This window comes from Theobroma umbraticum, unplaced genomic scaffold (genome assembly GCF_002168275.2).
Source record: "Theobroma umbraticum cultivar Fairchild unplaced genomic scaffold, ASM216827v3 scaffold_30.0, whole genome shotgun sequence".
Lineage (NCBI taxonomy): Eukaryota > Viridiplantae > Streptophyta > Magnoliopsida > Malvales > Malvaceae > Theobroma > Theobroma umbraticum.
This window is the reverse complement of record NW_018397254.1, coordinates 5001028-5015092: the sequence shown is the minus strand read 5'-3', so window position 1 is coordinate 5015092 and position 14065 is coordinate 5001028. Positions and strand designations below refer to the sequence as shown.

General features: G+C 34.3%; 2 protein-coding genes across 3 annotated transcripts; both read left to right on the top strand.

The window, feature by feature from the left end:
• Positions 1-5172: 5172 nt before the first annotated feature.
• Positions 5173-6266, top strand: LOC110416479 (uncharacterized). Its single transcript, XM_021428484.2, has 2 exons — positions 5173-5511; positions 5970-6266. Exons 1-2 carry the CDS (start codon positions 5395-5397, stop codon positions 6090-6092), a joined length of 240 nt encoding a protein of 79 aa, XP_021284159.1. The 5' UTR covers positions 5173-5394; the 3' UTR covers positions 6093-6266.
• A 2480-nt stretch (positions 6267-8746) lies between these two features.
• On the top strand, positions 8747-13669 carry GBSS1 (UDP-Glycosyltransferase superfamily protein). Of its 2 annotated transcripts, none has more exons than XM_021420728.2 (14): positions 8747-9367; positions 9518-9888; positions 10037-10117; positions 10239-10337; positions 10468-10557; positions 11260-11323; positions 11415-11515; positions 11614-11723; positions 11830-12073; positions 12153-12329; positions 12426-12617; positions 12753-12839; positions 12952-13080; positions 13217-13669. In XM_021420728.2, the coding sequence occupies exons 2-14, from the start codon at positions 9547-9549 to the stop codon at positions 13331-13333; spliced, it is 1833 nt and encodes a 610-aa protein (XP_021276403.1). In that variant the 5' UTR covers positions 8747-9367; positions 9518-9546; the 3' UTR covers positions 13334-13669. The 2 variants fall into 2 exon arrangements, with proteins under 2 accessions (XP_021276403.1, XP_021276394.1); XM_021420719.2 differs by having other exon boundaries at positions 8748-9275.
• Positions 13670-14065: the final 396 nt, after the last annotated feature.

Sequence of the window (14065 nt, the reverse complement as noted above, 5' to 3'; positions counted from 1 at the left end):
TTTTTTCACTCTCCACAATTGCCGCACTGGGGCACTCAGTCTTCCTTAATATTTTCAATAGATATGCGGATGGCCGGGAAGGGGGGCCATCACGCTCCATCTTAAATCGCCCCCTTAAAAAGTGAGCCATACTGCAAACTTTGATGGAAAAATTTTGTCCTGTAAGGGATTTTGGATAAGTGAATGACGTAGCTCATATGGAACCCACCATTGCGATTTACAATATTTCCGATGTTTGAATGTTTGAATGACTTTCATTTCTGATTTCACACCTCGTAGATAACGCATTACTCGATCATGTGAAGTTACCCTTTTCTGCTCGAACTCTTTTTAATATATATATATATATATATATATATATATATATATATATATATATATTTCATCACTGTTTATTGCTGGCTTGGGTCACTTACGCATATGGAACAATAGCGTTTAACCGGTCAAGTATTTGTTAAATTTGAAATTTTTGAATCCAAACTTTTCAAAATTTAATAACACATATATTTTATTTTATTCAAATTCAATTGAAATTTTAAATAATATAAATTAATTTTTAAAATCATAATCAAAACAATTAATGAATTAATAAGTCTGAAATTAATTATAAGTACTTTACAAATAAAAAATTAAAATATGAAATTAATATTTTTAATATTAAAAATTATTATTTATGATCAAGCTCCAATAATAAATAGTTTTAAACTATTAATCTTGTCTTTCAAAAAATCATTAATCTAATCCAAGTTTATTAAAGATAAAAAATTTTACTACCCAATCTCCATTTGAGTCTGATTATAAAATATTATAATTTTATTATATAATACTGTAAACAAAGTTGTCAATTATAAGTTATTTCATAGGGCAACATGTTCCTGTTTTTCTTTAGTAATATAATGGAACTTTTCTGTTAGTTTCCTAATGATATCCCTTGTTGACAAACCCTTTTTTCTGGACCAAGGTCTACGTGCATATCGGCGTAGCTCTCTTCTTCCATTTTCCTTGCAAGATAAGAAAATAGTATTAATCAAGTGAACGTGTTGAAGAAGAAAGTTGACCCAGACATGAGACTAAGAAATTTCAAGTTTAAGCTCCTTTTTACTTTGTCTCCAGAAGGTTCAAAATTTAAATACGGTGTAATACGGATATATTGGGACAATATGAAAATGAAGCCCCCCTTCATACTTTTATAATTTAAATAACATTTAATTTAATCTTATTTATGTATTTTCTATTTTGATGTAATAATCTAATTGTACCTTTCTATATAGACATAAAATAACAGTAAAAGCAACTTACCAACAAATATAATAACTAATATCATGTGGCATCTGCTATCATTTTTAAGATCATCATGGTGACCCAGGGCGGAGCGTCCTTTGTAATGGATTTTTTGAAAAATTTTAAAAATTTTCATATACTATATATTTTTTAATAAATTTTAAAATATTTTATTAAATAATTAATATAATTAAAAATAATAAAATAATTTTACAAACTCTGCTTAATTTTACTCAAATTCTTAACTTTTTTTATTTTTTAAGTTTCTCTATCCATCTTTTTTCTTTTTTTTTTTGTTATTGTATTGTGAAATTATAAAGAGATAAAATTTTTATTTATATTATTAGTTATTTTTTAATTATATTTTATTTATTCATATATTTTAAGTTTTTATAGATTTTTTTTAAATTTTTACGAATCATCAATCATATTTTTTTATATTATATAAGTTATATCTCTTACTTGTTATTTTTTTTTGTTATGTGAATTTTATTTTTAATAATTTTAATTTTTAAAAATTAAAAAATTATTATATATGTAATTCTTAAATATAAGTTCTAGTATTGCATTATTGATTGTTGTTTAAAATTTTACTAATATATTATTTTTTATTAATCCTAATTATATACAAAAATTATCTTGAGTATATGTTTTTAATGTGCTTTACATTTTATATTTAGTTGAAACAAAATTATCTTGAGTATAAGAAGAAATTATTAATTCTGTGTATCATATTTTACTATTTATATTTTATGCATTGTATTTTAATATTTAGTATTATAAACTTAAATATAATAAAATAAAAATATTAAATGTTGACTACATTAATTTTTTAACCATTTATATTAAAAAATATAAGATTTCGAAACAAAATGGATGATAAGTTTTTTACAAATACTTTAGTTGTTTATATTAAAAAAGATATTGCTATCGTTGAACAAAATTTTCTTAGAGCATTATTATAATTTTTTTTATTTTTTTTATTTACATGTTATATAAAATTATTATCTATTATAAATCTTTTAATTATTAATGGTTAAGTTCAATATATTAGTTTTAACAATTTTTAACTTTTATTCTTCTTAACCTTTGACTCTCTCAATAAAAATTAGCTAGCTCTTTCCATATGTTGACCTAATAATCCATATTTGGTATAACATTATAAATTATTAGTGATCTTAAATCTTTGTGTTGGGTAATACATGGAAAAAAATCACCTAATAGAAAATATGCAAAATAATTTTTGTTATGAATAATAACATTATTCATAAAGTAAACAGCAATTTCAATTTTTAATTAAATAAACAATTTATAAAATAAAAATCCATCAATTTATAAGAGCATATAAGATATGAACCCATTTTGATGAGTATGAGGATAATAATTCTCTAAAACATTAAATTCTTATAAAGGCCAATGTCATGTAGGTTTGCTTTATTGATTGAATTAATTTAAAAATAGTAATTTATAGTGTGTCGATTAAATAGTTACTTATAATGAAGAATTACTTATAGGTCGACATATATTTAATTCTCCTCTTTCTGGTGTTTTACATTATGTTTTTGCAAATAAGTTAGGGATAAGCTGGGCTAGTTACATCTCATTATTTGCTAATTGATTTTCCACTATATCAAAAAAACATTTGAAGAGAAAAGTTTTTTCACACAAGCCATTACAACAATTGTTTTTTGATAATTTAAAATCACTGTCACATAAAATTTTAAATTATTACCAAACACAATAATCTAATCATGGTAAATATATCATCTTAAAATTTAAAGAGATCACCTTATGGTAAACATAATCTTATCGGCTTATTTAATTTCAAAAAAAATTCTAAAATGCTTTCAAATTTTTATTAAAAGGTTTCATATTTGGTTATTACCTTTATTTTAGTGATAATTTATAATATTTTTCAATTGGAGATGGGAAAGGAAAAAAACATTTTTCTTTTTTTGGAAATTATCATCGTGCTTCCATGAACATGGAAGGGAAGAATTTTTCTCCTCCATCAACAACATGAGCAAAATAGGAGCAAAAACAGAGGGATATTGGTTGATATACACCCACATTACACCCAAGCCTACCCCCCAATACCCTTCCAAGCACTCATCCTCTTCAAAACCATATGCCACTCCCCTGCCTTCATACAAAAAGAACTGTGATAAACCATACAACCCCTGCACTTTACATCTACTCAGGTGTGATTAATTACACAAAAACTCATACAAAGACATGTTTGTTTTTAAGATCCTAAAAGAAAGCATTTTGAAGATGGAGGGAATGATCTGTCCTTGTAAAAACAAAAGGTTTGAAGTTTCTTTCAAAGATAAAGCGCACAACTTTTGTTTATATTAGCTGGTGCATAACTTCATGACTATAAAAAGAGTGTGGCATCAACATCCAATCAACAGAAGGAGAAATGCAAGACAAGGCCTATATTCGTTGGTTCCACACCGTCAAATTCTCCCACAATCTTAATTTCTTTAAAGCGCAGCCATTTTCCTTTTTGACCGCAGCACTACCACTACCAGTGCAAAAAAAAAAAAAAAAAAACAAATCAGCACAAGTTTGGGATATGTTTATCTTTGTCATGTAATCTCATCTTAATCCAATTAGAACCCATACGTTACTTTTTTTTGGATTCCTTTTTTTGGGGTTGTTTCCTTTCCTAAATGATCAGAGTACTGTATTTCGGAACTGTGGTGTTATTCTATATATATATGCGCTCAAGGCCTCGTTAGAACAATCCCACATGAAATAATAAGTATCCAAATGTTTTAATTGACCATAAAGTGTTGCATATTCATTATTTAATTAATTAACGTTGTAAAATTAACATGTTTTTTTAAAGAATTGCAAAAATATAGATTCTAATTCAAATATTTAGCATAATAAATATGGACCTCAAGCTTACAAAACCAAAAAAGGTGCCTTTTTTAAAATTACCTAACTACCTATGCCCTAAGTAAGCTGGGGCAACCACCATTGTTCTTGAAAGTTGCGTGGCAATGGCGAAGCATCTGTCATGTTGATGATAAAATAATGTAAACTATTGACTATTCTTCATTCTCAAAAGCGTTTGTTGTCCGTTGGTTCATAATGAAAAGAAACTAAAACAAAGTACGAAATAAGAAAATTACACCTTACATAAGGCAACCAAATTAGTCCAACCAAATAATTATATTAAGCTTGAAGCCTCAGCGGAGTTAATTAAGAAAGTGCCATCCCAATTCCTACAAGACATATGGCCAAAGAATATATCTAAATGTCAATACGTATCGCATGTCATCGGTCCTTATTCCAGGCAGAATCAACGCACGCCGCGACGTCCGTGACAATGGGAATTGGCGAGCTGCTTTCTTTTGCAAATCATAAATGATCGATTGAAAATTTTCCGCCTGATCGTAGTGACTTGTGACTTGGTCATAAGCTCGCCTTTCAAAACTTTCAAAAAGGGCGTTATTTTCCTAAGATTCAAACTTCAAAGCCCATGGCCAGACCGAGTCGAACGCCATCGAGCTTAAGCAAACACCACACCACCCATTTTTCAAAAACACGAGCCTCTCTGGCCCCTCTCTACGCTCTAGATTCCAGTGCCTTTCTCTACAATTAACGCATCTTTCCATTTTCTAGATAATTAAATTGATCAAGTAAAGGAAATTCTGAGAAAACCCGCAATTTTGTTGGGGGCCACCATCCCTTATCATTCAACGGTTCGGGTCCACCGCCGTCACTTTCGTCATGCCAAGCTGGCCAGCCTAAGTGCACGCGGCAGTTTTCTATTGGTTAAGGAGAGTTGGGGATGGCGTGGACTCGACGTGGCAGAGAAGCTACACACACATTTTTTTAATTTGAAAACCGGACCCAAATGTTAAATTAAATTCCGTTAATTGAGGAAACGGGGAAGCTGTGGCAAATTCAGAGAACATAAAAGCTCCAGCCAGGAGGGAAGGATAAAATGAGTTTGCCGAAAGCGAGAGAAAAGGAAAAGGAAAGCTGGTGGTCGGGATCCGGCGAAGTTCGTCGGGTTTCGCCCATTTGTGGTTCGAGCTTCGAAAGAAAACAGTTTCAATCTGAGTTTCAAGCGCACAAATAGATAGGATTCGGAAAATGAAGGGATCTGGGCCTTTTGTTGCGACTGTGCTCGCTGCTTCCACGGTGGCTCTCACATCTTCCTCCTCCTCTGGACTCAATGATGTTTGTTTTTCTCCGACCTCCTCCGACCAGGTACTTTTTTTTTGTTGAAATTTTTTTGCATTCAAAATTTAAAGGCTTATATGGTGCCTCTCATTTCAAATTTTAAGTGAATGTTTGGTTTCGTAATTTTTAACTGATTCCTGTTTCCAATGTCTAGTTACTGCTTTTTCTTTTTAATTTTCACGCTATATTTCAATGAAAAATTTTGACTGCTTAAAATAATTATTTAAGTGGCCTGCTTTTGGATCTAGATTTGCCTTTTCTTTCCAATTTCCCCATTTTATTCGCTGCTTAAGTTGCTAATTCGTTATTTACCCTTCCTTTTTATTAATCTTAACTCTTAATTTCTGCCAATACGATTAATTGTGCCTTTAATTTGTTAAGTTCACCGCTTTTTCCAAAATAATGGATTTTAATTTTGAAATCTATGGGTTGAAAAGGTTTCCTTTTCAATCTCTAGTTCTTGACATTGTACATTGATTGATCAGGGCTATAACTCCACGTTAAAAAAGGGCACGTCGAGGAACTGTACGGCGTCAGAAAAGGAGAAATTCGCGCCACGATTTGATGGATTGAGGTTCATAGAGACGTTGGTCACAGCTCACAGATAGAGAAATAGAAACACAAAATGCCGTCCTTTTGTCGTGGTTTTCTTCGTCGTTTTTGGTCTTTAAAAGGTCGCGCTAAACTATACCCGTTTCATTTTTAACCCAAAAATTGGTTGTTAATTGTTATATGATGTGAGATTATAGAGTGCCTTTTCTTTTTTGGGTTTTGTTTTATAATTCCCAGTTATTTTTCGTACCCTTGCTATGTCTGTCGATTGATTTTGATGGTGAAATTAGAAAAACTCTAATTTCTGAGCGCTTTAACTTTCTGCCTCGGTTAACTTCTTTTAGAGGAAATTTTGAATTTTATAATAACAATTTGCCAAGTATCGTAATTGTATCTTCAAGGAATCCGCACGGAGAAGGAATCTTTACAGGTCACGGGTGCAGTGCCCTTTGCATAGCTTTCCTTGTTATAAGGCGTCGCGTGTGTGTTTCTGTCGTCTGTCAAGTACAAGAAACTTAAAAAGAGTTACAACAAAAAAATAAGTTAATTACTATTTTATCAATTATTAATCAAAACCCATTCTTAAGGTTTCCCGTTCTAATTTCTGGGAGAAATTTGAAATTGATGAGATATAAAGCAAAAAAAAAAAAAAAAAGAAGCTTAATCAAATGATCTATAATTCTTCTGTGTTTCCATTTTTAAGCAAAAAAATGTTTTGCCAGGAACAACCAGTTTAATCTAGGGGAAGATCCGCGCACTGTAATAAGTAATGAAGATTCACTACTTCATTTTAAAATGATTAATGCATATTACAGGATGGTTAATGCATACTGAAATTGATTTATGGTTGAAATTTCAATGGCTTTAAATTGAATAAGAATGTAAATAAAAACTAATTTAAAATGAGAAAACGATGTGAACAAATTTTGACCTTAAAATTGTTTGAAAAAAACATGTGTAATGTATGATAAAAGTAGTGAATATTTCACTATTTTTTTTAATAATGGAGAGAATTTTTTCCTTTAATTTCTACGAGTTTGAACTATGGACAAGTCACCAGCTTTATATATCTTGTTTGATTCGGCCACTGGCATGTAAGTTTTAAGCGACAATTATGTTTAATTTATTAGTTTGTGTTAGTCATTGTCAAGGAAAGACGAAGAGTAAGACAAGAACAGAGAAAGATCATGAAGCACGAGGGATATGCCGATATGACAAGGGGAATATACTCGTTTGGCGCAGCCTGTTTGAATGGTTGGCACACCCTAGTACATAACTTCAAGCTTTTTGTTACGTTTTATTTCATGCAAAGGCACAAAACATTAGGGCACACTTGCTTCGTGGCGAGTATAAGCCATAGGCTGGTTGATCTTTGGTTAGATGGGAAGGAATGTATTCGTTAGGTAAAGCCCATTGGCCTTAGATGGAAATGTAAAACCATTAGATTTTTTTGGTAGGTAAAACGTACATTCTCCAGTTGTTAAAACTAACGATGTGATAATGCTGATATTGCAATTGTCTACAATCTCATTTGAATGGCCATTTTGTCAATAATTTTGCTCACATGGTTCAATTTCAATGGCCATGATCACATTTCAAAGGTCACCACTCTTTTCATAATATCAAGTTGTGGTCCGATAAACTAGATGACTTTGACGTGTTAAAATCTTCCAAGCTTAGGTTTCCACTTCTTTATTATTATTTTTTTTCTGAGAGCATAAGAAGGAAGTTTGGTTGTAGCTTTCTTAACGTAATGGTAACATTTTAGCCTTACATGAAGATGCTGTTTCCATAGGTGGCCCGCGCGAGGCCCTCGAGTGGCGTCGAGTTCCATTTTTGTGAGAGCAAAAGCTTACCCCCCCACCCCCTTTGCGACACGCTAGAGATCCAGGCACGCCTTTCCTTTTTCCCTTGAACAAACAAATCCTGGGCAGAAGGTGTTGGTTCAGAAATAATGTATGGAGAAAAGTAGAAAAGAAATGTGTGACTCTAAAAGTAAAGTTGATCTCGTGAATTATTGTAACGACCATGTGAGTCAGAGGCGTAATATGAATCATTTTCTTGAACTTGACTGGCATTGCAGCTGTAATTTCCTCATTGAAAGATGCAAAAATTTGTTACCGATTGAAAAATCTTGTTTTTTAGCAAGAACAGAAATTTGGTCTTTGTGCAAACATCTCATAATTTAAATCAACAATAATATTTTAAAATTATAACTGAACATTTGATTTATTAATTAATTTATTTTTTAAAAAAAATAAAATTTAAATTTCCTTATTCAATTAATAATGTTTTAAGATTAAGAATTTACCTCGATAAATATATTTTTTTTACACTTGCACTGAATTCCATTATTTATTTCATGGTCATAATTTAAGCGTCATAATGGGTTATGACATTCATTCTTGAAGGCGAAAATCGTGCCGGCATTTACCTTGGCAACTTGATCAGAACTTTAAGTAAGTTAATCAAATCGTGTCCACAAATTGAGTGGCAGGTGGAAACCCAAAAAGCTAAGAACATTGTAATTTCCAACCCCTCACGGGGAGAGGCCAAGAGTTCTCCTGGGAAGAAAATATCTTCCACCTCACATGCATTTGCTGGTGATCATCGTGATTGAAAAACTTGGGGACTTCTACCACTTACTAAAAGCAAAAGCGGAAAAGCAAGTAGCCAACCTGCTCCATTGCAAAACAAGCACAGCAGAATACAGCGTTCCGTGGCTTCTATGCCGTCAGTTAATTAGTTTATTAAAAAATTAATTTCAAGTACTAAATTATGAAATCTCTGGGAAAGCAACACTCAGGTCTCTGAGGGAGAAACAGACATTTGTTGGACACCACCGATTGTGGACCCTGAACCACAAGATTACACTCTCCGGTGTCGTTTTGCCCCACTTGGAGCCATTCCTCTGTTCAACGTGAACAAATTAAATAAGAAAAAGAAATATCTTTTATAAGCTCACATGTGTAGAGTGAAGAATGACCGCTAATTTCCAGCATAGTCCTACTCATGCTAGAGGTCCCACTTTACACTTGGGAAGCAGATCTTAGGAGCTTAAGCGGTGGAAGGACACTTAACCGTTCTCGTAACTCCACGTGTTGTGGCACGGTCAGCAATGGAATCAGTACAATTTGGCCGATCCTCCATGGACATTAAGTGACCACTTCCAACTCCCAGGTACTCAGAACTGAACTCAACAACGTACAAGTCAGAAGGGATTTGTAAGCCTTGAACTGGTGAGCGACCTAGTTTTCTATGCATGGATTTCCTAACTGATTTTGAGAGATTCGCTGAATCTGTTGCGTAGGTTTCTGTTTCTTTGATGGTGGTACGCGCCAAATTTGAGACATTTTCGAGCTGTTGTTAGTTTTCAAATATACATAAAAATAAAAAAAGTTTGCTTCTTTTTTTAAATTAAATGATTTTTGGACTTGGGTTAAGTTGTTTATCTCCTTCTCCTTCTTCTTTCTGGTCTCAGCTTTCTCACTGATTGAAAGTATCCGAGCAATGGCAACAGTGACAGCCTCACACTTTGTTTCAAGAAGTTCACTTGTCAACAGCCATGAAACAAAGGCCAATCTGGCACAGATCGGCATGACGAATCAAACCATGACTCACAATGGTTTGAGGTCTTTGAACCAGGTAGATAGGTTGCAGATGAGAACCCATGCAAAGGCTGTTTCCAGGCAAGCTGTGAAAGTGGGACACTCCACTGCAAATGACAAGCCTTCCGGGAAAATTATTTGCGGAACAGGGATGAACGTGGTCTGTGTGGGAGCTGAGGTTGCTCCATGGAGCAAAACTGGTGGACTCGGTGATGTCGTTGGTGGACTTCCTCCAGCACTGGCTGTAAGTAGAGTTTTATGAGTAACAGTGCAATGAATCAGAGCCTTTTTTTTAAAAAAAAAATTCTGAAAACAAGTACGGTATATTTTGCTGCTTAATTTTGCTAGTGAAGTATATTTGACACTAAGCCCTATCGCTTAACATAGAGCAGGCCAGAGGACACCGTGTTATGACAGTGTCTCCTCGCTATGATCAGTACAAGGATGCATGGGACACCTCTGTATTAGTTAAGGTACGGTTTCTGATCCTGTTAAATTCAAGAGAAATCGTATTCTGTTTATTTGGTACTTCAAATTCCATTGAAGTAAGTTATGTTTGGATTGTATTCTTAAAGATCAGCTCCTAATATGCAGCTAAAAGTCGGGGACAAAATTGAGACTGTTCGGTTCTTCCACTGCTACAAACGTGGAGTTGATCGTGTCTTTGTTGATCACCCCATGTTTCTTGAGAGGGTTTGGAATGATCATTTATTTGTTTAATGTTTCTGTATTAAAGATTCAATTAGTTCTGTTCTTATTTCCCCTTTTCTTTTCTTTTCTTTTCTTCTTCTGTTTTCTTATGTTCACTGTTCTTATGATTCAGGTATGGGGCAAAACGGGATCCAAAATCTATGGCCCTCGGGCAGGTTTAGACTACAAGGACAATCAATTGCGATTTAGCTTGTTTTGCCAGGTAAAAGGATTTGAATATGATTCGTCCCTTTCAAATTGTAATCATATCATGAAAATAAGGCAAGCTGATTTTTTCAAAGAATTTGGTGATGTAATTGTAACCTCTCAATAGATAAAATTGAAAGCTGCGAAGCTGGCTTGTGTACAAGGTTAGGTGATACTGGTACGACAAAACAGAATTCCCCTGTAGCTGCAACAATTGTAAAAAGTTGGTTTTTTTTTTTTTTATAAAATTGGGGGAAGGGAGATTCGAATCTGCTCTTGAGGCAGGGGGATTATGCACTAACCAGCAAGACAAATGCTCGGGTGCGTAAAAAGTTGGATAGTTTATCACATACAGTTTAAACACCTAGGCTGTCAGTTAAACCTTTGGTTTTTGCTGTCTAATCAGAAACAAGCTGATAAACTTTTGGCTGGTGTTCTTGTGTAGAACTTCCAAAGAGTAGCTAGTATTAGATGTTTTAGTGTGTGAACTAAAGGAAACTTAGTCCTGCTCTAGAAACTGTACTGCTGCTTGTTAGACAAGATTATGGTAACTGAAACTTTACTTGGGTTTGTAAATTGTGAAAAACGGTACACAATATTTCATGGTAGTTCCATCTTACTGATGGTGTGGGCTACTGGTTGACCAAACTCAAAGTTGCACCTTTTATGTCGTCACTTAGCCAGTCAAGTTAAATTAGTATAATTTTTTCATTTGCAGGCTGCTCTGGAGGCACCCAGAGTTTTGAATTTAAATAGCAACAAATATTTCTCAGGACCATATGGTATGAACTTTTCCACTTCAGTCTTAACCTTGAAAGTTAACCCTTTTGTCGTGAAATGATTTAGGCTGATGTGCATAACCGTTTTCTGCAGGGGAAGATGTTGTCTTCATTGCCAATGATTGGCACACTGCTCTTGTTCCATGCTATTTGAAAAGCATGTACCAATCTAGGGGCATCTACATGAATGCCAAGGTATGATGGCCTCTTGTTGAAGTAAATATGATCTGACTAATTCAGACCTGCAGAAGCTTAAAACTTAAAGCTTACAGTGTGCTTGATAAATATTGCAGGTTGCCTTTTGCATCCACAACATAGCCTATCAGGGAAGATTTTCGTTTGCAGATTTCTCACTTCTCAATTTGCCTGATCGGTTCAAGAGTTCATTTGACTTCATAGATGGGTATGAAACAATATTTGATATTTTTGCCATAATTAGGAACTTTGCTTAATATTATTTTGGTGAATTATTTTCTTTAGCCAAGGACTTAAAAGGTTTTGATTGACAGGTATAACAAGCCTGTCAAGGGAAGGAAAATTAATTGGATGAAGGCTGGAATTATAGAATCAGACAGAGTCTTGACTGTAAGCCCATACTATGCCCAGGAGCTTGTTTCTGGTGCAGACAAAGGTGTTGAACTTGATAACATCATTCGTAAAACATGCATCACTGGCATTGTGAATGGCATGGATGTTCAAGAATGGAATCCTGCCACTGACAAATACATCAGTGTCAAATATGATGAAACAACTGTAAGTGCTTTTTATAACTTCCAATTTCTCAGTTGTTTGTTTTATTAGAAGACATGTCTTATAATAAATGCCATTGCAGGTAATGGATGCAAAGCCATTATTGAAGGAAGCTCTTCAAGCAGAAGTGGGGTTACCTTGTGACAGGGATGTTCCAGTGATCGGCTTCATTGGTAGGCTAGAAGAGCAGAAAGGTTCAGATATTTTGGCAAAAGCTATTCCAAAATTCATTGGAGAAAATTGTCAGATCATAGTCCTTGTTAGTGTCAAATTTTGAAATGCTTCCTTCCTGTGGTTGTTACTGTTGCTTCAATGAGTTGAGTGTTAGTAAATAATGGATGTATTTTCATTTCAGGGAACTGGCAAAAAGGCCATGGAGAAGCAGATTGAGCAGCTAGATATCCAGCATCCTGACAAGGCTAGAGGAGTAGCCAAATTCAATATTCCATTAGCCCATATGATTATTGCTGGTGCTGATTACATTTTGATCCCTAGTAGATTTGAACCGTGTGGTCTCATTCAGCTGCATGCTATGCGATATGGAACCGTAAATGCTCTTGACCATTTCCTTTTCAGCAACCTACTGATTTTGACTTCATGAATTTACAAAAGCAACTGGTTATACTAATCTTGCTCTCATAGTACTGGAACTATAAAACTTTACATCTGTTCTGTGTTACAGGTGCCAATTGTTGCCTCTACTGGTGGACTCGTTGACACTGTCAAGGAAGGATACACAGGGTTCCAAATGGGAGCCTTCAGTACTGAAGTAAGTAGTAAAAAATGTTTGTCTGTGTGAAGTGCAACGTATGACTTGTTCATTTTTCTCTCATCTACATATAATGGGAAGATCATTCATCTCCACGGTGATGTTTTTGCAGTGTGATGCAGTGGATCCAAGTGATGTAGATAACGTGGCAAGAAGTGTCAAGAGAGCTCTCGCAACATATGGCACTCAAGCCCTGAAAGAAATGATCCAGAATTGTATGGCACAAGATCTTTCATGGAAGGTCAGTATCTCATTGAGCATGCAGTTTCACTTGGTGGATTATGTTACACCAAATTTAGAGCTTAAGGAAGAATGAATTCAAATTAACTAATTCTCTATTTCATTGAATTGAAATGGAAAATTGTTTATTTATGCAGGGACCATCAAAGTTGTGGGAGAAGATGTTGTTGAGCCTAGAGGTCGCTGGCAGTGAACCTGGCGTTGAAGGAGAGGAGATTGCTCCTCTTTCCAAGGAAAACGTTGCCACTCCCTGAGCATGGAGACTATTGAGTTTGAATGTTCAAGTATTGACTTCAGCAAGCAAAGGCATAGCGCAAACTACTAAGTGCCTTCTTTCTTTAATACAACTATGTATCTATCTACTGTGGACAGCCATTTGCTTGAGCGGTGGAAAACAAACTCCCCTGCAGGTGCAGTCAATGCTACTTTTGAAGGTGAAAAGATAGGAGCTTGTATAAAGATATAGTATAGTAAGGAAGCTAACAGGTGTTGTTGATGTTCGCGATAACTAAACACAGAAGCAATTTCTCTGCATAGCTTTATGCGTTATGTCAAGTAAATAAAAGACTTCTTCAACTTCTAGAAATAAATTGCCTTTGGAATGTGTGATTGCATCATATTTGGGCTTGAGAAAACCGAAGAAGCCAGCATTATGTTAGGTTTGTAACCAGGGCCTTCACTCGGGCAATATCTTAAGCATTATCTTTGGTGTTTACTCAACATCATCTGTACTAAAAAAGAAGTTTGTTTTGTACATATTACTCCAGCGATTAAGAAAACCGTTCAAGGCCAAATACTAATCAAGAAACCTCTTTGAAAACTTAAAATCATATGATTGGAAGCATGATACTAGCTAGGGAAACAGCTATAAGCATATTTTGGAGAGTATCATTACGAAAATGCTGTGTGTTATGACCCCCTGCCCCCCGCAGCCCAACCCATTTTCGAATGGCCTTTGATTGAGAATAGGCCATTCAGCTTCAAAC

Bases quoted from the DNA above. Each gene is read 5' to 3' on its own strand.
- LOC110416479 (XM_021428484.2), top strand. From the start codon at position 5,395: ATGAAGGGATCTGGGCCTTTTGTTGCGACTGTGCTCGCTGCTTCCACG. The intron at 5,512-5,969 runs GTACTTTTTTTT...TTGATTGATCAG, and splicing joins CTCCGACCTCCTCCGACCAG to GGCTATAACTCCACGTTAAA.
- GBSS1 (XM_021420728.2), top strand. From the start codon at position 9,547: ATGGCAACAGTGACAGCCTCACACTTTGTTTCAAGAAGTTCACTTGTC. The intron at 9,889-10,036 runs GTAAGTAGAGTT...AACATAGAGCAG, and splicing joins GACTTCCTCCAGCACTGGCT to GCCAGAGGACACCGTGTTAT. The intron at 11,324-11,414 runs GTATGAACTTTT...CGTTTTCTGCAG, and splicing joins ATATTTCTCAGGACCATATG to GGGAAGATGTTGTCTTCATT.